At 41.4% G+C, this 25,723-nt stretch overlaps 1 protein-coding gene across 1 annotated transcript in view; it reads left to right on the top strand.

Annotated features, from left to right (window-relative positions):
• Positions 1-5,034: 5,034 nt before the first annotated feature.
• Slc7a8 (solute carrier family 7 member 8) overlaps positions 5,035-25,723 on the top strand; it is a 57,166-nt gene continuing 36,477 nt past the window's right edge. Inside the window, exons 1-4 of the mRNA XM_027920115.2 lie at positions 5,035-5,506; positions 5,806-5,990; positions 22,129-22,333; positions 23,224-23,375. Of these exons, the coding sequence (XP_027775916.1) occupies positions 5,840-5,990; positions 22,129-22,333; positions 23,224-23,375 (508 nt within the window). The 5' untranslated portion in view covers positions 5,035-5,506; positions 5,806-5,839. The remainder of the gene's footprint in view (positions 5,507-5,805; positions 5,991-22,128; positions 22,334-23,223; positions 23,376-25,723) is intronic.

The raw sequence follows: 25,723 nt of genomic DNA, 5'->3' as shown, positions 1-25,723 counted from the left end.
GGGAGGGAGGGAGAAAGAAAGGAACAGAGATCTGTACTCCACATGAAATAGTGGTCAAAGTTAAAACCTTGACTGTATTTTCTCCTTTTTCTATAATCCAGCCTCCCTGTCCAGACTCTGAGGTCTACATGTTACTACCATTACCTGGCACATTAACCAGTCTGTAATTATTTAATTAATTTATTATGCATTAATGTACGTCATCATTTATTCATATTCTATTAATTAAGCTCCAGACACTGTTTTAGGTATCCATCCAAATTCTTAGGGACTCAGGTTACAAGGAAGAAAGCAGGTCTATACCCTCGAGGAATTTATCTCCCACATCTTAAAAGATATGAGCATTCATCTTGGGTAAACATAATAAAAACCAATTACAAAGTGGAAGTTTTCATATTAAGTACTCAGAACTAGGTGAGCATTGTGGTGCACACCTGTAATCCTAGTGACTCAGGAGGTTGAGGCAGGAGGAATGCAAGTTTGAGACCAGCCTCAGTAAATTAGGGAGGACCTAAGCAATTTTGTGAGACCCTGTCTCAAAATAAATAAAATAAAAAGGTCTGGGGGTGTGGTTCAGTATAAAGTGCCCCTGAGTTTAATCCCCAGTACCATAAATAAATAAATAAATAGAAAAGAGAAAAAGAAAGAAAGAAAAAAAATACTTAAGACTAGAGTCACGTAAATCCTTAGAAAGAATATTAATGCCCCATGACAGATTGGACCCAGAAAAGAAGTCAAGGAGGTGTGCAGCCTACTATGGAGAGTGTATCTATATTTCTTTCCCACTAGTACTGAGTTGACTCTATGGATTCCAGCCAAGTGCAGCAGACAGAGGGATAATCTGCTGGAATTTTTGTCTATAATGTCAAAGCAAGGATTCATCATTATATCCAGAAGAGCATGAAGTAATTAACCATCATAACAAAATAAAGTCTGCTCCATCCAAATTCTCAGGACTGCATTAAACCCTAGAATATACAACTTTGCTTTGAACTTATGAATATGTCCAGCAGGCAAACAGGCAAACTGAGTCTTGTTAACTGAGTCTTCTCATTCCATCCTCCTTTTTTTCTGACCTTTTTGTCTTTTTCTCTTTTTTGCTTTCTTCTTCTTTCTCTTGAATTTTCATCTGGTTTTTTTTTTCCATTTTCAAATGACATAAAATCTCCTAGAACCACTGGCTCAGGAAGCTATCATCTTGGGGACCATAGGCTTTATTTTTAAAAAGGGTTTTCTGGGGCTGGGGATGTGGCTCAAGTGGTAGCGCATCGCCTGGCATGCGTGCGGCCCAGGTTTGATCCTCAGCACCACATACAAACAAAGATGTTGTGTCTGCCGAAAAACTAAAAATAAATAATATTTTTTAAAAAAAGGGTTTTCTTCTGATTTTAGACATACAGATACAAAAAGAAGAATGGAGTGGGAACATGGGCTGTGAGTTGGTTCCAGGGAGATGTTTGGGTCCTGAGTGGCCTCAGACTCTTGTTATAAAGAACAAGAATAATGTACTGTCTATTTGACCCAGATTTTGGAGAAAAAAAAAAAAACAGGAATGCAGTGGGCTCTGTGCTCTGTTCTTTCACATTAACAGATACTTTTTATGTGTTGTTTCAAAAAGAGAATACTGGAGCATGACAGTGTTTTTGTTTAACTATCACTAGTAGCAAGTTCCATGCCATCTCCCTTTTTGTGCAGTAGGTGTCAGTCACATACAGCCTTTCTCTGCCTAAATCCACACAGTAAGAAAACGACCCTTCCATCATCCACCTTTTTCCAAGTTAAAGGGATCAATTTCTTCCTAGTTTAAGCCTGCAAAACAATGGGAGTAGTCATTTAGGTGCTGGAAACAGTTGTACTAAGTTCTTAGGATATAGACCAGCCAGGGACTGTGTCAAAAAGGTGACAAATGGGGGCTGGGTTTGTGGCTCAGTGGTATAGCGCTTGCCTAGCATGCATAAGGCACTTGGCTTCAATCCCCAGCACCACATTAAAAAACGAAACAAAAAAATGAAATAACAAAATAAAGGTATTGTGTCCATCTACAGCTAAAAATGAAAAAAAAAAAAAAGGTGACAAATGTAGAGGGCCCAGGTTAAGTCCAGTTGGTCTCATTTCACAAAAATGTTGGCATCAAGGTGGATCTCTAAAGGGCCCAGCTATGACACCAACTCTAGAAAACATGACAGGGGCCCAGGTAATACTCAAAAATCTTCTATTTCCATAGGGTGAAAGAAGTTGAGCTATAGTGCCCTGAAAAAAAATAATCAGTGTAAACCACTGATCTCCTGCTTGCCCATGAAGAGATTAAGTGTCTGGTCTTTGACCCCAGGCAAGACACTTCTTGAAACCTCAGTTACCTAATCTTTAAACTCTATACAATAGGGTATGGGGTTTTACTTCAGTGGTGGAGTGTTTGCCTAGCATGTGTGAGGCCCTGGGTTCACTCCCTAACACCACAAAAATAAAAAATAAATCATTAAAATATTGTTTTGGGGGACTAGGGTTGTGGCTCAATGGCAGAGCGCTGTCCTAGCATTGTGAGGCACTGGGTTTGATTCTCAGTACCACATATAAATAAATAAATAAATAGATAAATAAAATCCATCAACAGCTAATAAAAATATTTTTTTTAAAAAATAACTGTTTTTGTCTACCCAAGATATTTAATGAGGAGGGGGAAATGAGATATTGTTCAAAATGGTTTATAGACTACAGAGCACTGTTTAAATGTAGAATAAGCCAGGTGTAGTTGCACATACCTGTAATCCCAGGAACTTGGACTGTGGCAGGATGGTTACAAGTTGCAGGCCAGTCTCAGCAACTTAGGCCCTTAGTAACTTAGTGAGACCCTGTCTCAAAAACTAAAAAGGGATGGGAATATATCTCAGTGACAAAGCACTCCTGGGTTCAACCCCCAGTACCAGAAATGAATAAACACATACATACATGCATATATAAATGTAGAGTAAAATAAAAATACAAAGATAAATATAAAATGAACATAGATGAAAAAGAATTCAGTGCTCAAAATGTAATAATTTCAATTAATCATTTTTTACAGCTATTTCTCAACATATTACACCAAGACTTTTCTTTCTCACATGTATTCAATGTTAAGTCTCATGAAATTTTGACACAAAAAGATCCCAACCTAAACAGAGGCACACACTATGAATGGTCCCTTTGAAGGATGAGAGATTCCTTTCCTAGCTTTTAAACTACACCATTAATAGACTGTCAAGTTACTTATAAATTCCAAGCGCTACAAAAATAGAAATATTAATCCTCAACAACCAGTTTGGTGCTACATTGTATCCCAGAAATGCATTTGATCTCACAACCACCTTTAGCTTCATAATTCAGAAATAGAGGGCTAAAGCTTATAGTCCCACTGTCATTTTGCACTTGTTTTAGCAAGAGACTTCAAATTCATCATACTTGTATTTTATCCCATAGTCAGTCTAAACTATTTAAATTAGAACTACAAGCATTACTAGAAGAACTCACGTTTGAGAAGTAGAAAGATTGTTTTATCCCTTGATGTTGAAATCTGAGCAGAAGTCTTCAAATAGGATTGTTTAAAAATGAATCCATCAATTGTTTTTCCTCAGTGCTTTCTAAGGTTATCAGGAAAGGCCAGAGGCAATTCAAATTTTTTCATTTTCCATGACTCATTCTCTCCCACAGAGTTTTGTGCTATATATTCCTGCCTTGTCTGTTCTTTTTGTTGAAAATCCTTTATACACCACCCACACTTTTTCTTTCTTTCTTTCTTTTTTTGCTGAGGTTTTCAAATTGCTATATCTTGAACCAGCAGAAGGAGAAGGGTTGAAATTCTAACCTTTGAAACATCTTAGTACTTGCTGAGTGATCAAGGAGCAGACTGAAAAGAAGATTGCTGTCGGACTTTACCCCATTTGGAAAAGCTTTTGGTACAATAGCTCATCCAACCCCAATTTAAAGAATAAAAAGTATGTTTTCCTTAAAACCCCAAATCTTTTGGAACATTTTCCAAAAAGTCTAAGTTTCTGTAGTAAATTGTTCCGTTTAGGAATTTTTATTTTTTAGACCCATTTTTAAATAAAATAATTGTTCATAATATACTTAATAGGATTCCACAATAACTTTAAACTTATAGTATTGTCTGCTACATTGCTTCATACTTTTTTTTTTTTTTTTAGTATTTTACAATTGGAAATAGACATCACTGCTTCCGTGGTAAAGCAACAGTTTTGAGTGAAATTCTTCAGGAAAGTAGAGATATAATATCAATATGGTAATGTTAGTCATCTCTCAATGTCTGTCAATCTGCTTCCTGAGTAGTGAGGGTCTGATCATTCCCATGTCTACTTTTCAAATAACTTACAGACATAAAAATATTGGAAAGTGTGACACCAGGCTCAGAGTCATAGCTTTTATGTTTCAGTACCTAAATAAGAGTTGTGAGCAGTGAGGCCACCTCTTCCTGGTGATTTTGGTCCCCCCCACCTTTATAGTTCACAATAACACTAAATGAAATTTTTGCATTATCTTTAATTCCTTCTACTCTCCTCCCCCACCCATGGATTCCTCCTAATTTCAAGAAACGACTCTTAAAGATGTTATCCCTACAATCTTCTCTCCTTTATCCTCCAATGATCCAGACCTAAATATTTCAATACATTGGCCAGTTCATTTCTGATGGCATTAAAAGCATGGGCACCACTGTTCCTTTATTTTACAAAGCTCACAAATGCTGTACGACCTATTTGCAATACTGGTTACTGAGCTCTCCCGGAGCAGTTGATGCGAAAGGATTTTACTTCCACTTAATTACAAGGAGAAAGACCCGATTACAAAGAGAAATGTTTAAATCCATTTTGTCAGAGATGGGGGTGGGGGGGGTGGGGGGGGTGTGCTTTGTGCTAATATTTAAATTGAAGAGGAGGGAGGACAAGGGACTGAGGATGGAGAGGAACGCAGGAGGTGGAGGCGGAGCCTGGGTCAGCAAATAAAACCCCTAGCTAAAAGGGAAGCACATTCGCGTGTGGAGGAACCACTCTCCCGTAACCCGGAGCGATGGAGCAGTCCGTGCCGTAAGCACCAAGATCGGAGATCCGACCCTGGGAAAAAAGGACGAGAAGACCAGCGAAAAAAAGGAGAGGACATCTGGGAAAAGCGGAAGCAGAAGACGGGAAGGGGAAAGAATCCCACAGCAGGTGGAAAGCAGATCTGGAGCAAGCCGCTCAGGTCCACAGCTTTTGTCTTTCTGGAAAAAGAAGAAAGTACCTGAGGATTGCCTTTTCCCACCCTCCAGTTAATGAAAACTACTGTTAGCCTCATCCTAAACGAAAAGACCAAGGGGGAGGTAAAGGCAATCTGTTTTGTTAGGAGGAGAGCTGCGAGGAAATCCAGACGACTGTCTTTTTGAAGCGTCTGAAATAAGCCACTGCCTGGTCCACGGAGCAGAACCATCCTGATTTCCGAAGATACACCCCCTTCAGGAGAATTCCAGCTGGAGTCGCTGGTACAGTTCTATTTTTATATGTAAATTTTTATGTCTCCTTTTTCTTTTCTTTTCTTTTTTTAAACAACACGTTCCTTGTCATAAGCAGGAGTGATAAGAAAGCGTCAATACAGAATAGTTATTATCTTACTTTTTCCTTTTATCTGCTTGTCTTTTTTAGAGGGTAGGAGTGGTCCCTATTTCGGAAAAGGGCGTTTTAATTTGAAAGGCGCGCTCTCTCTCTCTCTCTCTCTCTCTCTCTCTCTCTCTCTCTCTCTCTCTCTTTCTATATCTATCTACCCGCACATGCATTTAAATAGAGAGCTTTTGGAGGTTCGAATCCTAACAAGAAAGATGGAAAAAGGAGCCAGACACCGAAATAACACCGAAAAGAACCACCCAGGTGGGAGCGAGCAGGAGGCCAGTCCCGAGGCCGGTTCCGGAGGGGGCGGAGTAGCTCTGAAGAAAGAGATCGGATTGGTCAGTGCTTGTGGTATCATTGTAGGTGAGTGCAATTTTTTTCCCCACCTACTGCCCTTTCCGCACTCTAGGGGTCCTTCGGTGGGATATTCATCCCTCTGAAGCACTGGTTTTGCTTCCTACTCTTAGAAAAGTATTGTCAGTCACCTGTGTTTTAACCCACCTCCACTGGTCAAGTTTGAGAGGCATGGAAGTCATGTTTGTCATACGCCTCTTCCTCCAAACCGGGCTAAACAGGTCTCTTCGTAGAATGGAGCAAATAAGGGTCACAAACCTGGCTGATTATACCTTCCGACATTGCCTGGGAGCTTATTAAAAATATAGGTGACCTGGCTCTTCACTTGGAGGTTCTGATTCAGGCTGAGGGACATGGATTTTTTTTAACTTGGTTTTATGCAAACACCCTCCGCAGGCTGTGAACTGGCTTTTGAGGCATATTTAGTAGATATTTTGTTGTATGTTAGATGAAACTAAGGAATGTGTAATAAAAATAGCAACAACCACCATAATAATCCCTTGACTTTTTATAGCCTTTTCCATCCTATGCAGCACTTTTACTGTGTGAAGTAGATGTGACAGGGCTGTTATTCACTTTTCACAGATGAAGAAATTATGGAAGAAAAAGGGGACCGATTGTGGTCTTCTACAAACAGTTTACAGTTTTCTCTAGTTGACTAGTAGAATCCACCTATCTCTTAATACAGAAGACTCTGTAAGTTCTCAAAGGGAATAGTAACTATAATGTAAAGTGCAGGAGGAATTGATGAGTAAAATGTGTCCTGTCTTGGAGGCTTTGAAGGTGAGGAGTTGGGTGGCCTTCAGTGCCAGTGCAGACCATGATGATATCTCTCTCAAAGACCCTCTGTAGAGCCGGAGTCCCAATTACAGCTCAAGACAACACAGCTTCCTCTTTTCAGAGAAGCTCTGAGGATGGATGTCAAGCAATGGCACATTCCTGCCCTTCAGAGAATGAGTTTTCTCTACTATCTTTGATAGACAGCTTTACTTCTTCCCACAAGAAGGATACAGAATGGTCAGGCCCAATGTGTTGATGTGTGGTCTCTATCCAGAGTTCCTTTGTGAAGGCTTACAATGTCTTGTGGCCCATAAACCAGTTTCTCTGGACAACAACATGTTTCATGCGTAGCTCAGAGACACTTTGGCATGAGAGCAAAGTGACACTGGAGAACACTCTTGAACTCAAATAAAATCAGTACAGTATTCAGATAATCCTCTTCACCTCCACACCCAGACTTCAGTGATCATAGTTATCTCCAGTCCCTTTCAAAATGGGATCTACTTTATCTAATTCTCTAACTCATAGAGGTTTTCCAGGCATTCTACAGTTATATAAAAAATATATAATATTTTTAAAAAATCATAGTCATGATCTCAATCTCTCATTACTTTTTCTTATTACATTTTCTTTGCCTCTCTTTACTTTATCTCAATTGATCTGTAAAATGAGATCAGCCAGGAACTCAATAGGTACAGCTCATGCCAATTTGTAATCTATACATAGCCTAGAGCCTTTTGCCTCTTTCCTCAATTTGACTGAATGGATTAAGCATTTTCCTCCTTTTGGAAAGGCTCTGATTGATACACAGAGTCCTCATGCACAACACAAGCAAACCACCTTTTTCCTGCTTTCAGCCTTGCTTACCCATCCCTCCATAAATGCAGGTATTCAGTTAGAGGGAAGTTGCCTATGTCCTGAGGTCTTTGTCTCTTTAAATTTTTTTTTCTAAGACTATGAAGAAATGGGAGTGTTCTGATATAATAAGTACAATTTCATCTGGGTGAATATTACTACTGGTTTGTCCATGGCCTCATGGATAGTATTTCAATGTGAGTAGTGCCAGAGTTCCCCATGGTGACATTACAGTAACAAGAGCAATGATACCGGTATTCTGTGGTGAAAAGAGATTTCAAATATAGTATGTGGTTTCAGAAAAATCAGGATTTTTTCCCAAAGTATAAGAATCCTTGGAGGCTGGGGATTTAGCTCAGTTGGTAGAGTGCCTGCCTTGCATGCACAAGGGCATGAGTTCAATCCCCAGCACCACACACACAAAAAAAAAATCCTTGTAGAGGTAACTGGCACTATTCTACCTCAGTTCAAATTAGGATACAAATAATTGTCCCCTTTAGGATGATATAGGGGCAAAATACTTTCTGCTTTCCCTGCTGCTTGGCTATGAGTTGCAGATGTGCTGAGGTGCTGCCCTGTCCTCTTCTAGAGGGGTTTCGGAGTGGATGATAATGATTCAAGTTTTTCAAGACCAAATGCAAAAATAGAACTGGCATTTTCCATGCAGAATTCAGTGATCTGCTTGCTGTTCAATGTCAACACTATGGAAGAAAGTGAATTAAAAGGCAAAAGGAGACAGGAAATTTCCTAAGTGAATCAGATGATATGATATGGGAAAGCAGCATTGACCCAAATCTGTCTCATACCCAACTGACTTAGAAGGATAAGTTAAACTATATACTTCATATAAGCTCATAAAATTTCATTCATAATTATCATTGATGATTGAAAGTAGAAATAACAGAATATCAGGTATTATGGAAATATAAAACGAACTTACAGGAGTCATGTCCTGGAATTACTTATCTGAGTGAGAAGATAGGATTCATATTTATTAAAAAAAAAAAAAAAAAAAAAAACATTAACAGCATGGCTTAGTAAGAGCTGGGGGAGGGCAAAGTTAGGTCAGGAAGCATAAGGAATAATTCTCACTAGCAAGCAGATTAAGAAGCCTTTTTTTTTTTTTTTTTTGGTACTGAGATTTAACCCAGGGGCGTTTTACCACTGAGCTATGTCCCAAGCCCTTTTCATTTTTTCTTTTGAGACAGCATATAACTAAGTTGCTTGAGGCTTCGCTAAATTACTGAGGCTGACCTCAAACTTGTGATCCTCTTGCCTCAGCCTCCCAGATGGCTGGGATTACAGGTGTGTGCTACCATGCTCGGCAAAGAAGCCTCTTGAAAATATGTGGGGAAAAAATGGAGTAAAAGATACTAAGGTACTGGGAATTCTGGGATACTTTGTAAGCAAAAGGACAATGACTAAACTGTTATTTCCTTGAGCATAGATTATTGTCTTGGGGTTTGGAGGTGTAATCATTGGTAAAGTGTTTGCTTAGAACCCAGCATTGAAAAACAACAAAAACACAGTGTCCTGGCTGAGGATGTATCTCAATGGTAGAACACGTGCTTAGAATATGTGAGGCCCCGGGTTCAATCCCCAGCTCCAGAAGAAAGAAAGAAAGAAAGAGAGAGAGAGAGAGAGAGAGAGAGAGAGAGAGAGAGAGAGAGAGAGAGCCTTTCAAATTAAAACGCCCTTTTCCGAAATAGGGACCACTCCTACCCTCTAAAAAAGACAAGCAGATAAAAGGAAAGAAGGAAAGAAAGAGAGAGAGAGAGAGAGGGAAAGAAAGAAAGAATGGAAAGAAAGAAAGAAAGAAAGGAAAGAAGAAAAATAGCGTCTTATATATCTCAGAATCTTTATTGCTTAGCAGAACAATTACTCAAATTATTTTTTAATTTAATTGGCTCTTGGGCAAAAATTTGAAGACATTAGTAATAAGAAGTGTTTATCTGATGGGCAATGGGGACATTTTAAGCTAGGAATAATTTCATCAACCTGGACAGTTTTGTTGGTATGTTTTGATCTCTGTGCGTATGTGATTTTGGAAATTGAACCCACACCCTCGGGCATGCTAGGCAAGTGCTCTACCACTGAGCTATACCCCTAGTCCTTGTTTAGTTTTTAACAGCACCCTTATCCTAACATAACAAGTCTATTGTTCTCTGAGTATTTGACTAAGGACAACTCTTGGTAGCAGATGACCTTAGATTTCATCATGAATATGGAGTCCCCCCAAAATCTTTTATTTTTTTTTTTTTTGTGTGTGTGTGTGTGTGGTACTGGGAATTGAATCCAGGGCCTTGGCACATAGTAGGCAAGGGCTCTACCACTGAGCTACATCCCCTAGCCCTTTTCATTTTTTATTTTGAAACAGGGTTTCACCAAATAGCCCAGGCTGGCCTCAAACTTGCAGGCATATGCCACTACATCAAGCCCCCCCCAACCCCCAAATCTAAAAAGATTGTGAAGACCAGCAAAATTCACTTGTTGATGACATGTTTATTAATAATGACAACTATTAATATATCACCTGACAGGCATTCTCATCCAGTTATCTAAGGTACAAAATCTGTTTGTCCTTCACAATAAACCCTATGTGGTAGGTACTTATCTCTTCCTACAGATAAGGAAATAGGAGCTCAAAGGGATAAGCAACTTGTGGAAGGTCACAAGACTAAAAAGTCTTGGAACTAGAATTCAAACCCAGAACTTGTCTGAATCTTGAACCAAGATCTTCTATTATTTCTATTCTTATGTCCTAAAGGGATGTTTTCTTGTAGAAACTTGGCAGGGGTCCTTATTCATTTTTGTAGATGAAGCAATTAATGTATTCCCAGTGTTGGGGTGCTGGATAGTCAGGGTGGAGGAAGGCAGTGTTCCCGGTGCAATTGCAGAAAGACTTGGGGCAAACCTGAGCTGTGTTCCCATTAACTCCTCCATTGCACACCTTCCAGCCACGTTAGAGTTCCTGACTGTCTGGAACTGTGTATTAGTCATGTATTTAGATACATGCACTAAAATTAGATCTGAAGACAAACAAGAGTCTATAGAGCCTAAGAAAGAAATGTTCATAATTTGTGAGACCTTTTTGTTTTTAATACACTGTATGCTCATGAGGAAACTTGTTATATTTGCTGCAAGGTGATACTGGATACAGGTCTAGGTACTAGACCATAGTCTCCCAACTAACACAATTAAAAAAAAAAAGTATTTATCCAGCTTTTACTAAATGCTAGTTCCTGTGCTATAAGCTCTTTACATATGCTATCTTATTTAATACTGACAACAATCCTATGAAAATTGATCTTATTGTTTTGTTATTGTAAATAGGTGAGAATTGAGTCACAAAGCTGATAGGTAATTTGCTGAGGTTCACACAGTTGATAACTGAATGGTCTGACTCCAGAGCCAAAATGCTTCCGCATCCTCTATTTCTACTTGGTAACCACAGGAGAAAGGTTGATGTGTGTCACATGGTGGTGGAATGGGCCATGGAGGAAGACAGCTCAAGACTAGAATCTGGAAGGACTGTAAATGTCTAATACTGAAAAACTTTGGGAAAAATGTTTTTTAAAAAGGATATCTTTCAACAGAGAAATGTGGCCATAGGCATAATTGTACTCAAATGGTGTTGAGCTGATGGAAAAATGATATGTCCAAAAGACTTCAGACCCATGTGGTTTAAACCACTTTAGAATATTTCACATTTTAGACTCTAAAAGAATGTATTAGCTTCTTTTTTTAATATTTATGTGTGTATCTTTAGTTTTAGGTGGATACATTAGTTTGTTTTTTATGTGGTGCTGAGGATCGAACCCAGTGCCTCACGTGTATGCTAGGCGAGCATTCTACCACTGAGCCACCACCCCAGCCCCTGTATTAGCTTCTAATACCTAAAATGTTTGCTGGATGCCGACCAGACGGAGGGAGTAGAAAGACTGGTTCTTAAGTTTGTACTTTCATTAAAAAGAAAAAAAGAGGGCTGGGGTTGTAACTCAGCGGTGGAGTGCTCACCTAGCACGTGTGAGGCCCGGGTTCGATCCTCAGCACCACATAAAAATAAATAAATGAAGTAAAGGTATTGTGTACAACTACAACTAAAAAATAAAATATTTTTTTAAAAAGAAATAAACAAATACAGACAGACAGACATAAGAGTATTAGGATTGTTTCATTCAGGATGAAAATATGATTAAAACTCTCATCATTCTCAAAGAAAATTCTGGGACAGAAGCCAGCTCAGAGACATTTCAAAAGAAACATATCTTGGTGAGTAGGAGGTCTATAGCCAGCAAAGTAATAAGTGGTAGCTATCGTTTACTGAACACTTGCTATAACCAGGTACATGGTACTTGATGAGTACTTTATGAATAGTTTCAGGCAATATACAGTATTATGGAAATGCAAGGTTCAGGTAGTGCAGTGGCACACACCTGTAGCTGTAGCTACTCCTGAGACTGAAACAGGAGGATCACAAGTTCCAGGCCAGCCTAGGCAATTTAGTGAGACCCTGTCTCAAAAATAAAAAATGAAAAGGGTTGGGGATGTAGCTCAGTGGTAAAGCACCTGTGGGTTCAACCCCAAGTACTAAGAAAGAAAGAAAAGAAAAGAAGGAAGGAAGAAAAAAGAGAAAAATGCAAGGTCGCAAGATTCAAATAGGTAAAGGACTGGGTAATAGGCAAAGCAAGGTCATTGAACTTTGAAGCTACTAGATTTAACTGCAATGTTCTATAGCATGGAGCACAAGGTGGTTGAGACCAGGGATCTTGTTCCACACTTCCCACCTCCAGGAACCAGAGAGCTCAGGGACCAATTTTATTGAAACTGGTACTGTGAGGGCTACATAATGTTCCTTCAACTAGCAGAATTAAACAATGAATGACTAGCAGGAGACTTTTAAGAGTCCAGGAAAGAAAAGAGGAAGTCAGCAGGTATAAAGTGGTGTTCAAAAGAAAGAACCAAAAAGCCCATTTTATTTGGAAAAATAACAATAAAAACATGCTGTACAAAATCAGATGACCTTTTCAAAGAGGCTAGCACCAAATATACAACTTTTCTGAGTTAAATCAGCTTATTGAAATGAGGTAGAGGTTTGGGATTCTCAAAAGTTGACAAGCTGCCAAGGTTTTCTTCTGAGGGTTAATCCAGCTGCCTACAAGCTTAAGTGTCTCAGGAATCTGTTGTTGCTCTCATTATTTTCTCCTTGCTTTTGTGGGGCAAGGGGAGGATCTAGAAAAGCAGCCAGGAGCAAGTTAGTCCAGGAGTAGATTCCAATCTACAGAACACAAGGACCATGCCTAGGGTGGTGGTGCATACCTATAATTCCAGTTGCTTGGGAGACTGAGGCAAGAGGATCACAAGTTTGAGGCCAGGCTGGGCAATTTAGTGATCTCTTTTCTAGTATACTTAAATGCCCTGGATTTAAACCCCAGTACACTAAAACAGAAAGAAAGTGAGGAAGGAAAGAAGAAAACAAGAACAATTCAGGAACTCAGGGGTCTAGAAACTGTTCTCTTTTGTGTTTTTTTGTGTTTGGCTTTTTGTTGTTGTTTTGTGTGTATGTGTGTTCTCTTTTTGTTTTGTTTTTGGTACTGGGGGTTAAACCCAGGGTCTGTTCAGACTGACAGACATTCTACCACTGACCTATATCCCCAGACCTCTCTTCTGATTTTTATTTCCCTATTGAGCATACAGAGCAAGAAGAACCATATCTTGTTCCTGTCCCAGAATTTGCTTAGAGAGACTCACCTCCACTTCTGTCTCTTTTCTGTGGAGTTCTAGAAATGGCAAACTGCAAGCCGCCACTTAGGAAAAAGGTGGGGGCTGTTGGTCATAGGATTGGAGATTATTCCATAATTTAGCAAACACTCATTGAGTACATTATACCCTAGGCTTTGTGCTGAGCAGTGGTGAATTTTATTTCTAAGAAGCAGAATAATCCCTCAAGTCTATTTTAAGCTGTTTTATTTATAGAATGATTGAAGTTTGGACTGAAGCTTTATTGATCACATCTCATCCCTTATTCTTTGTCACAGTCATAAATTTTCCCATTGGTTGGCTCCCTGCTTTAAATAACTCAGCATCATCAGTGACGTCACTTCTGGGGAGAGAGTTTTACAGTACGCCTGAAGATGTCCTAGGCAACCTCATACTGAGCTGCATATTGTGTAGGCAGATTGCTTGGAGTATCGTTGCTGCAGAATTATCAGTGTACTTTTCCTTATCTCTATCTTAAAGGTGCCTACTTGCACGTCTGTGAAATGCATACTTTAGTTACTTCTTGTAGAATATAATTCTGTGCAGGGTGGTTAGTAAGTAGCTGAAATAGGCAGGTCAGGCTGCCTTAAGGGGGCTTTTGAGACCTGGTTCTGGAATTAGAAAGCTTAAGATGAATTTTTCCATGATTTGTAACAAATAGAGAGGGAGGAGCCATCAGTGATACATCAGAGGAGGACCGGCTTTGGAGATAATCTTGGGTTTGCAAACTGCTTCCCTGTATACACTCTTCCTATCCTTGAACAACTTAATTATCAGTTTACTTAGCTATTAAATGAAAGTTTCTTTTGGAGTGTTAAAACAAAGCCCCTACTCTGTGGTATGTGTTCAGTAAATATTAGTTTCTCTTCTTGAGCTCGTCCTCTATCATCCCTACTTTTCCTCCAACTCCCAACTCAGACACTCACTAATTCTGGTTCAGAAATTTTGATTGCACTGATTGGATGATGGGAAGAACTGACCATTTCAGCAACTAGCCAATTGCCTTTCCGTTTTTCTCTGTTGATATGAATCTATGTACTCATTAGCAGCTTTCCCCTGCAACCAGTAGTCTTTTTCATCCCTAATACCGTGTCAAAATGTTGCATAGCACATCCGTAACTTCTCTTCTACCTGGTGCTGTTAGCTGTATGTGTGCATACACATGTCTTCACACAATTCCTTGAGAGCAGGGACTGAGTCTTACTCAATTTCATGTCTCCACATTCTCAGTGTAGCACATGTAAGTGCTTAGAAAGTATTTGTTGAACAATAGCTGTCAGTTAAAAAATGAATCAACTGCCTGTAATCCCAGTGACTCTGGAGGCTGAGATAGGAGGATCACAAGTTCAAAGGCAGCCTCAGCAATTTAGCAAGGCCCTGCCTCAAACAAACAAACAAAAGGCTGGGAATGTGGCTCAGTGGAAACGTTCCCCTGGGTCCAATCCCCAGTACCAATTAAAAGTGAGTTATTCCCATGAACCATACATTTTGTGCTTAGCAAAAAAAAAAAAAATCCACATTCAAAGCTGAAAGGGATTTAGGGACTTGAGAGATTACCAGATTACTAGATGATGACATTGAAGCTTGAAGGTAGAGCAATCAGATGCATTGTTGTGTGAGGCTGATCTGTTCTTTGTAGGATGTTTAGCAACATTCCCGGCCTTGCCACCCTAAGTACCAGTAACATCTCACTCCAGTATGAAAACCAAAAGTATCTCCAGACTTTGTCAGCTGAAAATGAGGAGCAAATTGTCCCTGATTGAAAAGCCACTTAAGAAGTCAAAGTCTTTCCCTGTAGTTGCGTGATTCTCCAATCAGGCAGGGAAACACTGGAGGCAAAATTAAGTCCTTGCAGGGCATTTTTGAAACTGAGTACTTTTTGCCCCTCAGGCCACAATGCCTGTCTTTCATTGGCGGGTGGGTGGTAGTTATGTCCTTTTATTTCATTAAAAGACCATGTGTGAACAAGTGCTTCCCAATTACCTTCCAAAGCAAGCATGTACTGAGTGGGCGCTCAATAAATACTTTTTGAAATGCAATTACCTGCGGCCCTGCAGCATCTAAAAATTATATCTAGACAAGTAGACAAATGACTCAGAGAATGCTTCATGGTCCTGGCTGTACAGTGCTGTTTCAGAGCCAAGCCTCCTAAGCAAGCTTGTTGGATTCTTCTACAGTTGGTGCCTATCTCTACTGCTACAGATCCTAGTATGTCCTTATCTTTGTTAGCATTTCATAGATTATAAAGTGCCTCATGTGGATGTGATCTCCCTTGAGCCCCACAACAACCCTGTAAGTAGGCAGAGCAGGCACAATTATTCCCATTCTGTACATGAAGGAAGTGATTCAGATCACAGGGCCTCTAAGTGGCAAAGTGAGAACCCAGTAGCTCCTCCAACTCTTGAGTTTATTGCCCTTTCCAGTAAGGAATCCAGAACAGCAGAGTCCTGCATGCTGTCCACATCTCCAATCTGCAGGACATTTAGTCCTGAAGGGAATATGTTGGAGTCTTGACCTGTTCCTACCCCTGTGGCAGCTGTTTGTACAACCCTGATGGGAAAGTGTGTGCAGGGAGAGGCACATGAGCCTGCAGGCCTGGGGTGAGAGTCAAAGCCTCTCCAGCGTGCCAGACCCTGCTTTCATACTGTTCCCTCAGTCCTGAAAAGCTCTGAGAGTCTCCCAGCCATTTATGGAGAAAGCACAAAGCAGATTCACTTCAGCTTTCTCTGGACATGAAAATGGCCAGAACCTCTAAGCCCCAACAGGAAGCTGTGGTTAGACTTCAAGACTAACATGAAAAAGTAAGGAAAGCCAAAGCCTTTTGGATCTGAGGGTCTGTTGGGCATTAGAAGTCTATAATTCCATGCCCTAGGAAATACTTTGATGGCTACAGATTTTCTAGTGTGGACAGGCCTGGATGTGAGTAATGCCTTAATGGGAGTCACATGAGTATTGACATACAGGTGGGGAGGTTAGTGATTATTCATGGCAAATGTGGATTTTCTCAATTCTGGCAATTTTTCTAGTGAAGACTTGCCCGCTGATACAACTTGCCCCCACCCCCCCGCCCTTTTGGCCCATTTTTAATACAACGGTTTGCTTAGCTTTTCTTTGAAAGAACAAGCCAAGCTGGGCCTCATTGTCCAGGCATCCCAGAATCCATTTTTCACTAAAGAAGATCTGTGTGATAAGATGATTACTTTGTTAATTGGGGTGGATGGAAGCAGGAGTAAAACCTTGACCTCAATTACCTAGGCATTACCAGACAGGTGTGCATCACACACTTAAATGGCCTTATAGACAATGTGTAAAAGAGTAAAACAACAGAGAAAAAAAAAAATCCCCACAGCAGTCGATTTTCCTCCTAAATCTCATCAAAAAAGGTTCCCACCAGGCATGGTGGTGCACGCCTGTAATCCTAGGGACCTGGGAGGTTGAGGCAGGAAATCACAAGTTCAAAGCCAGTCTTAGCAATTTAGCAAGGCTCTAAGCAACTTAGTGAGACCCTGTCTCAAAAATGAAAAATAAAAAATAAATAAAAAGGGCTGGGGATGTAGCACAGTAGTTAAGTGCCTGTGGGTTTAATACCCGGTACCAAAAAGAAAGAAAGGTTCTCTGTTCTCCTTTATCAAAGCCACTCTAGGAAAGTCTCATTTGGACAGTGTCCAAGTTTGGAAGCCCTCCAGCTGAAGTGCGTGTCCTGCAGTTTCTAGAGGAGAGGCAGCATGGAGTCTGCAGGAAACCCTGGCAGGAGTCCAAGGACTTGGTCTCTCGTCCAGGCTTTGCTACTTCTGCAGTATGTGACTTTGATCAAGTCTCTTCTCTCTGAGCCTCAGTTCCCACAAAGGTAAATAGGGATGATGCTACTTGCCCTGCCCACCTAAGAAAGTAGTTATCAGACTCAAGTAATGTAGTGGACATGAATGTTTTGTAAATCACCATTGAGATAGAAGGAAGGAATCAGATATCTGTTCCAATTCTTTTTTGGTGGGCAGGGGGATACTGGGGATCAAACCCAGGGGTGTTCTACCACTGAGTTACATCCCCTGTCCTTTTTTTTGAGACGGATTTCGCTAAGCTGCTGAGGCTAGCCTCAAACTTGTGATCCTCCTTCCTCAGCCTCCAGCGTAGCTGGGATTTCAGGTGTGTACCACTGAACCCAGCAATATGTTCTTATTCTTTAATAAGTGCTGTGTGTAAACTATTCCCCTTGCCCGTGTGGAGTGGGGCATGAAGTTACTCCAGTATCTATGGGAAGTGAAATGCTTGAGATTGTGGCAGAAGATTTAGGTTCCAGTCTAGCTACTACTACCTTACCCTGTGATTTAGGCAAGTAACTACCTCTCTGAATCTCAGTTTCTTTATCCATAAAATAGGAATAATAATGCCTCTCCTTCATTTTCTTTATTTGGAAAATGGGAATATTATAATTGCCCTGCTTTCTTCCCTATGAATTGGAGTTGATAATAATAGCCAGTCTAGTTTACTCAGCACTGAAATAAGTAGGTTGATTTACTTGTTTGCCTATGTACAATACACACTCAACATTGTTACGGGATTTGGAAGTTCCAAATAAAAATGCAGTAAATGATGTCAGACATTATTTATTCAGTAAACATTTATGGAGTGTCTGTCTACTAGGGGACACTTCATAGATGAGGGAAAGAAACACAGTTCCTGCTATTGCAGCTTACAGTACCGTGGAAGAGAGAAATATTAATCAAATAATTATACCAAAGATTGTATGTTGTATACGTTGCTTTTGAGCATGCAATGTAAAATCTGCCAGTCCAGAGCATTGCTCTGTTGTAAGCAACAATCCTCCCCTGCACAAGTTCCAGAAGCAACTAAGGTGGAAGAAATGTTCTCAGGTTATGTTTTTTTTTTTAATTTTTAATATTTATTTTTGAGTTGTAGTCGGACACAATATCTTTATTTTATTTATGTGGTGCTGAGGATCAAACCCAGGGCCCCGCAGGTGCTAGGCGTGCGCTCTACCACTGAGCCACAACCCAGCCCCAGGTTATGTTTTTTTTTAGGTTGCTTCTTCCTAGAATCAGAGAAGCATTCCTTCCTGCTCCTGAGCACTCAGTTCAAGCTAGCAGAGCTCTTCTTTGTAATTTTAGTTTTGCCAAAATTAAGATGGGGGGCACTTTTTATAAAATTACTCAGGTCCCAATGCCAATCTACTAAGACCTTCCCAATCATGGCAGCTCCTTGGAAAGTGTCACAGAGCCTCCAAGAACAAGTGGAAGCAGGAAGTGGGCCAGACCCCTCCAGTGGCTTCTAGTCTTTCACATCCCATCTTCCAGTGGCTCCTGTGACCTAGAAAGAGAAAGAGAGCACACACACTCTGGAAATGTCACAGCAACAGCAGAGACTCACTGAATCTGATTTACTGATCTCTATTGCCATGTTTGTTTTCCAAGAACCCTTAGTGGAACATTGACTCTTCATTCCTAAGAAGGTCAGATCTTTCAAATAACACCCACCCTCACATTCCCCCTCAGAACCGTTCCCAGCTCTAAGAAACAGCCTAGCTATTCCCTCCTCCTTTTTCAGTATCTTAAAGACCAAAGTCAAACCTTGTTTTTCTCCTGCTATTGATTGTTTTTCTAACCCCTTGAACTGGTTTTATAACCCTAGGTCTATTGCTCTCTTCTTGGCTGACTTTGAAATGCTCTGTAGATCACTCTTTTGATAACTTCCTGGTAGGCTAGGAATTTACTATTCTTATTAGGAACTCTGTCCCTAGTTCTTTCATTTCCCAGCACTGATGTCTTCCAGAGAACAGCTGTGAATTTAGTTTTGGCAGGTGAGGAGTTACGGGATGAACATGTCCTGAGTCCTGGGACACTAAGCCAACACATCATGCCGAGCACATGTGGGGACTGGTTGAGCAGAGAAGAGGATGGAAAGATGTCCTCTCATTCCTATCACTGAACTTTACATAAACATATAAGGAAAAAAAATCTTTTAAGAATTGTGCCACATGTGCATATACGAATATGTAACAACGAACCCCACCATTATGTACAACTTTAATGCACGGATAAAAAAAATGGAGGGGGGAAAAAAAACACTTGTGGCCAGGCATGGTGACATGTACCTGTAATATCAGTGGCTTGGGAGGCTGAGGCAGGAGGATTGTGAGTTCAAAGCCAGCCTCACAAAAGCAAGGTGCTAAGCGAGTCAGTGAGACCCTGTCTCTAAATAAAATATAAAACAGGGCTGGGGATGTGGCTCAGTGATCGAGGGCACCTGAGTTCAATCCCAGTACCAAAAATATAAAAAAGAAAGAACTTCTGGGCTGGGCACTGTTGCACACATCTGCAATCCCAAGAACTTGGGAAGCTTAGGCAGGAAGACCACATGTTTGAGGCCAACCTCAGCAACTTGGTGAGGCCCTAAGCAACTTAACAAGGCCTTGTTTCAAAATAAAACATGAAAAGGGCTGGGGATATATCTGTGATAAAGTGCCCCTGGGTTAAATCCCCAGTACCAAAACAAACAAACAAAAACAAACTTGTGCTACTCAGGATATCTTTTATCTATTCACTTTTTGCCTAATATTTGTATCACAGATTTGATGACGGGGGATTGTTTCTTCTTTTAGTTACGTTCTACAAGTAGCTCTGTTCTCTTGGGATAGACTGTTAGCACCGAAAGAACGTACACATGTTTGAGACAAGAAATGTGCTTCCATTTCATCTGTTTCCAGCTGTGGCCCTATGCTGATTCTATATCTCAGTCTCTCTGGTTGTCACTGTTTTTAAGTCCTCTGGACCTGTTCTGCATTCTTACTATACATCTCGTGACAATTTTTTAGTTTGGAAATGGACAGCATATTCTGCATCCCAGAGGAATAGAACATTATGCTTTTAGAACGTGAATATTCTCTTCTCTTCCCTTTTAAGTGCAACAACTGGATGCCTGACCCTGGATTAAAATTGGGTTTTGGGGAAGGGAATGTAACTATGTGGTAGAGCACTTTCCTAGAGACCCTGGGTTCACTCTCGCCACTGCAATAAGTAAGTCAGTAAGTAAATAAAGAAGTAAATTGAATTTTGGTTTACAAGTGAAATTATCAGAAGGGCTAGGGATATGTAACTCAGTTGGTGGGGTTTGCCTTGCCCTGAGTTCAATCCCCAGCACCGCCAAAAAAAAAAAACAAGTGAAAGTATCAGGAATGAATTGAGGTTTAGTTATGGTTGAGATCAGAAAAGTCAAGCATAAAACTGATTTTTGGTTTTTGTTTGTTTTTTGGTACAGGGGATTGAATCAGGGGCACTTAACCACTGAGCCACGTCCCCAACCCTTTTTTATTTTTTATTTTGAGACAGGTTCTTGCTAAGTTGCTTAGGAGTCTGCTACCTTTCTAAGGCTGGCTTTGAATTTGTGATCCCCCTGCCTCAGCTCCTGAGCCCCTGAAATTACAGGTGTGCACCACCACACCTGGCTAAGCATAGGACTTTTTACACTCTCCAAACCATGAAAGAGAGATGTTGGGAATTGAAGATGTCTCCAGAACACTGTCAAGCCCACCGTGCCTCATGATACTTCAGCCCTGCATTTCCACCTGGATTCATTTAGTCTTGCTTCTTCCCTTAGGCATTTGGTGATGCAGCTGAACAGGGCTTGGACCCTATTACCCCCTCTAATCATTTTAATCATAAGAATTGGACAAAGGAAAACTTGGGAAGAAGCATGTCAGGCACTGCCCCACACTCCTCCTCCTCCCCTGCTCAACCCAGCCCAGGAGTCCTCATTCTGTACTTGCTGCTGGCCTTATCTCTCAGGGAAAACCAGCCCAGTGTGTATAGAAGAAGTGGATTAGTGGAAAGAGCATTGGATTAAACATCAGGAGACTGACTTCAAGATCCAATTTTACCCATCAGTAACTATGGAATTTGGAGGAAGCCACTTAACCCCACTGTGTCTTAGTCTCTTGGTTTGTAAAATAGAGAGAAATGTCTGCCCTTCCTCCTTTTCCTGGATTCTGAAAGGTTGTTGTGAGGGGCAAATGAAACAATGGAGGGGAATGACCTTTGGAAGAATGTAGTGCTGAGGCTTTGCATATTGTACTCCTACAAACCATTTCCAGACTACTGGGAATGTTTTTATAGGGTTATTTCATGTTCTGCACTAAGGGTGGGGCTGTTGTGTTTGGGGTAGAAGCCAAGCTTCCAGGAGTGCTGTCCATACTCATAGGTTTTGAAAACCTCTAGTCGTGGGGTGTCCAAAAGATTTTGCCCTTTGGCTCCTTTTTTAAGCTTTCTAGTTGACAGATGGTCTCTGAGAGCAGCCCACTTTTCCAGTCCTGACATTATCTGCCAATCTTAGACCCTTGTCACCTTGGGTGGACCATGTGTAGCCCAGTTACAGTATCCTGAGATTCAGTATTTGCTTAATCATTTACTACTGTGTAGATTTAGACAACTCTCTTGGTATCTCTAAGACTCAGTTTCCTCCTCTGTAAAATATAATAAACGTTATATTGACTCCAGAGTGTTGTTTGGAGAATTAAATGAAGCACGTAAAGTACTTTAACCAAGTTCCTGGCCAATGTATGTCAGTTCTCTGCTTAGAGGTATCCCTACTAGGGATTATTGCTAGACACATTTTCTGAAGATCATTTACTTATCTCATAGGCAATTTAGAATTGGATCAGAGATGTGACCACCCTGCAAAGGCCAATCCTGCCATGTCTTGACCTCACTGTCTCACTTCGTTTTCCTGGTGCTTCCTACAGGGAACATCATTGGCTCTGGAATCTTTGTCTCACCCAAGGGTGTGCTGGAGAATGCGGGCTCTGTGGGCCTCGCACTCATTGTCTGGATTGTGACAGGCATCATCACAGCCGTGGGAGCTCTCTGCTATGCTGAGCTGGGGGTCACCATCCCCAAATCTGGAGGTGACTACTCCTATGTCAAGGACATCTTTGGAGGACTGGCAGGGTAAGCACATCTGCGGAGGCCTAAGTGGTCTAGAAGAAAAGGAGAAAGGTGGTTCAGAAACAGGTCAGATTGGGGGTTTCTAGTCTCAACGTGCAGTCTCTCCGTGGTGCTGCCATTTTGCCTCCATGTCATGGTCGCTAGTGTAGCTTTGTGTCCCTTTAATATTCCTAAGAGTGATGGAGAACTGGGTTGTAATTTTAATCTCTTCACTGATCTTGGTGGGCAAGAGTGTGAGCCAAAGCAAATAGAGCTATGTGACAACACTGACGATAGACTTCCAGGAAAAGTTGTCACAAAAACAGACCTTTTTTTATCTTGACAAATGAGAGTGACCAGTAAGTGTGCCCTCTTTTCATATTACTGAGGATGATGCCCTCCCTCTAGAATCAAGCCCTAATCTGGAATTTCCTCAGGTTCTTCAAACCTGCCAAGGAGCTCATCTCTCACCAATGGGTCAATGGGTGTGAAAGCCACTAGATGCCTCCCCCAGCAGTTGCTAATATAACCACACCCTTAGCATGTCTTGGCTGTCAGAATCCTGGGGTTGCAAATTTAATTTTTCCCCCAGTGAATGCTGGGGGCCACAGTGGCAGAGAAGAGATGATGAAAGGAGAAGGGAGAGAGAAAGATGCCAAGACTGGTGTTGGTGCTAGTTGAAACTTAGCTTTCCATCGTTAAACAATTTTACTGCCGTTGTAGAGCGCTGGGTGTCTCATTTGGGGTGGGGGTGGGAGCTGGGCTCTTTAGCATCCCTGAAAATTGAAAAAAGGAAACACACCCCTTTAATCTACCTGCCTCTGCTCATGGCTGCCCACCAACTTGCCCAGGCTCTCTTCTGATGACTGAATTCCTGCCGTGCCCTTTGGCGGGCTGTCCTCTTCCTCCTTCAGGTTCCTGAGGCTGTGGATTGCTGTGCTGGTGATCTACCCCACCAACCAAGCCGTCATCGCCCTCACCTTCTCCAACTATGTGTTGCAGCCACTCTTCCCCACCTGCTTCCCCCCAGAGTCTGGCCTTCGTCTCCTGGCTGCCATCTGCTTATGTAAGTATTGGCTTGCATGCATCTGATTTTCCTTCCTGTTCTCCTGGTTTTTTGTTTTTGTTTTTTTTTCCCCCCATTATTTTTCTCTCCATTTCTTACAAGTGTATTTTGGAACCATGGACTCTGCATATAATTATCTGGTGTTTTAAAAAGAAGGAGAAACTTATTAGAGGCACAGTCATTTTTACTGACAGGGCTCTTAGCATGAAGCACTTTCACCTATATTATCTGATTTGAACCTCATGATAAAACCATGAGGTAAGCTGGGTCAGTATTATCATTTTCCTAGAAGAGATAAGGAAACAGAGAGCCAAGCAAGTAGCTTACTCCAGGACACAGGCCCTGAGTGCGTCCAGGTCTTCTGATTCCCTCTCCATCATAGCACACCTTGCCAGTTTATCCTGGCTGCTCATAGGAAGACTGCTTTGGCTTTGTAGGGGAAGGTCTGGTCCACTTCTACCTCAACTGGCCAACTCATACTTTGCAAACTCTCTTGGGAGACTTTGTCCCTGGTCTCTGCCCTGGATGAGTTTTCAAGATTGATTGATTAATTTTGGTACTAGGGATTGAACCCAGGGGTGCTCAACCATAAGCCACATCTCTAGCTCTTTTTTATTATTTTATTTTTTTGAGACAGAGTCTCATTAAGTTGCTGGGATTATAGGCATGTGACACCACATCTGGCTAATTTTTACTTAAGTATTTATTTATTTAGGTACTGGGGATTAAATCCAGGGGTGCTTTACCACTGAGCTATATCCCCAGCCATTTTTATTTTTTGAGACAGGGTCTTGCTAAGTCGCTGAGGCTGGCCTTGAACGAGTGATCCTCCTGCTTCTGCCTCCCCAGTTGCTATGGTTACAGGGTGTATACCACCATACCCCACTTGGATGAGCTTTATAAATGGGGAAAGTCATATAAACAGATGTAGTAGCTATGATTTAGTCAGTTTCAGTAAAAATTTAGGGAAGGGGAAAGATCTCTGTGAGCTGGAAAAGATAGAAAAACTTAAGAGAGAAGTTCCACAGGGCCATGTTTCTAGGAAGTGTCAGTGCTGATCTCTGTGATCTCCATGGCTGGAGTATTCTACATCCTTAATCAAACACTAACTTCTCAAGCAACTACTTGGACGTGTTTCAGAGGTCATACTTCATAGTTGGCTTGGTCCCTGCCTTCTTACAACTTCTAGCACTCACATACTTAGCTGAGGATAGGGATGCTTCTGGCTGTAACTTTCCCAAGTCAGGCACTTCTTTTCCATCATGCTGGTGGGTCAGGGAGGGAGGACCATTTACTTATCCCAATACCTCTTACAGGCAAGCATCTGGAGCCTTGACAAATTTGCCCTCTTTGGCATTAGAGGTCAATTCAGGGAGAGACCCCACCACCTAAGAAACTTCTAATGAGGGGCTGGTGATGAGGCTAAGTGGCAGAGAGCTTGCCTAGCATGCATAAGGCCCTAGATTCAATCCCTAGCTACACACACACACACACACACACACACACACACAAAGTTCTAATGTGGAGTTGAGACCCTTGTTTGGGACTTTATTCCTTGTGCTTGGTCAGTCCTGTTGAACTAGGCTGAGCCCCTGAGCCTGCATCTCCACTCCACACCATCTAACTGGGTGACTTGACTCTTTGGCATAGTTACTCAACCCACCCCACTGTCAGATGTGGATTGTAAATTGTAACCCTATGTCTCAGGAGGGTGTGAAATGTGTGAGAGAAGAAATGGGATGCACTCAGCACAGCAGTAGGCACCTTGTGTCCCAGCCATGTCAGTCACTGAGGATGTCAAGCTGCAAGGCCACTATCATCCTTGGTTCTTAGCTGGATCCACAGCTGGGGGAAGGGGAGGATGGAGGGCGTGGGAATGCAGGAAAAGTTGCTGGTTTTGCCATCAGACAAGCTAACAGGGGGAGGAAGGGGAAGCACATGAGTGCTGGTCACTGCTGTTTCTGTGTCTTATGCACACAGACAGCTTCCTTTTTCTTGCTGATGCTGCTGAAGTGTCTCAGACAAGAGGCCACCCTTGCCCTCCTACTAGAAATCAAGAACCCTTGGGTTGCTGATTTAGCTTACTGGCAGACACAGGTCCTGTGTTCAATCCCCAACACCAAAGGAAAGATCTTTGAGACCTGGTGTGGCAGCACACGCCTATAATCCCAGCCACTAGGGAAGCTGAGATAGGAGGATATCAAGATAGAGGCCAGCCTCAGCAATTTAGCAAGACCCTAAACAACTTAGCAAAACCCTGTCACAAAATTTTTAAAAATAAAAAGGTCTGGAGATGTAGGTCAGAGGTAAAGCATCCCTGGGTTTAATCCCCTTACCCAAAAAAAAAA

This window comes from Marmota flaviventris, chromosome 2 (genome assembly GCF_047511675.1).
Source record: "Marmota flaviventris isolate mMarFla1 chromosome 2, mMarFla1.hap1, whole genome shotgun sequence".
Classification (NCBI taxonomy): domain Eukaryota; kingdom Metazoa; phylum Chordata; class Mammalia; order Rodentia; family Sciuridae; genus Marmota; species Marmota flaviventris.
This window is presented reverse-complemented; position numbering and strand designations above follow the sequence as displayed.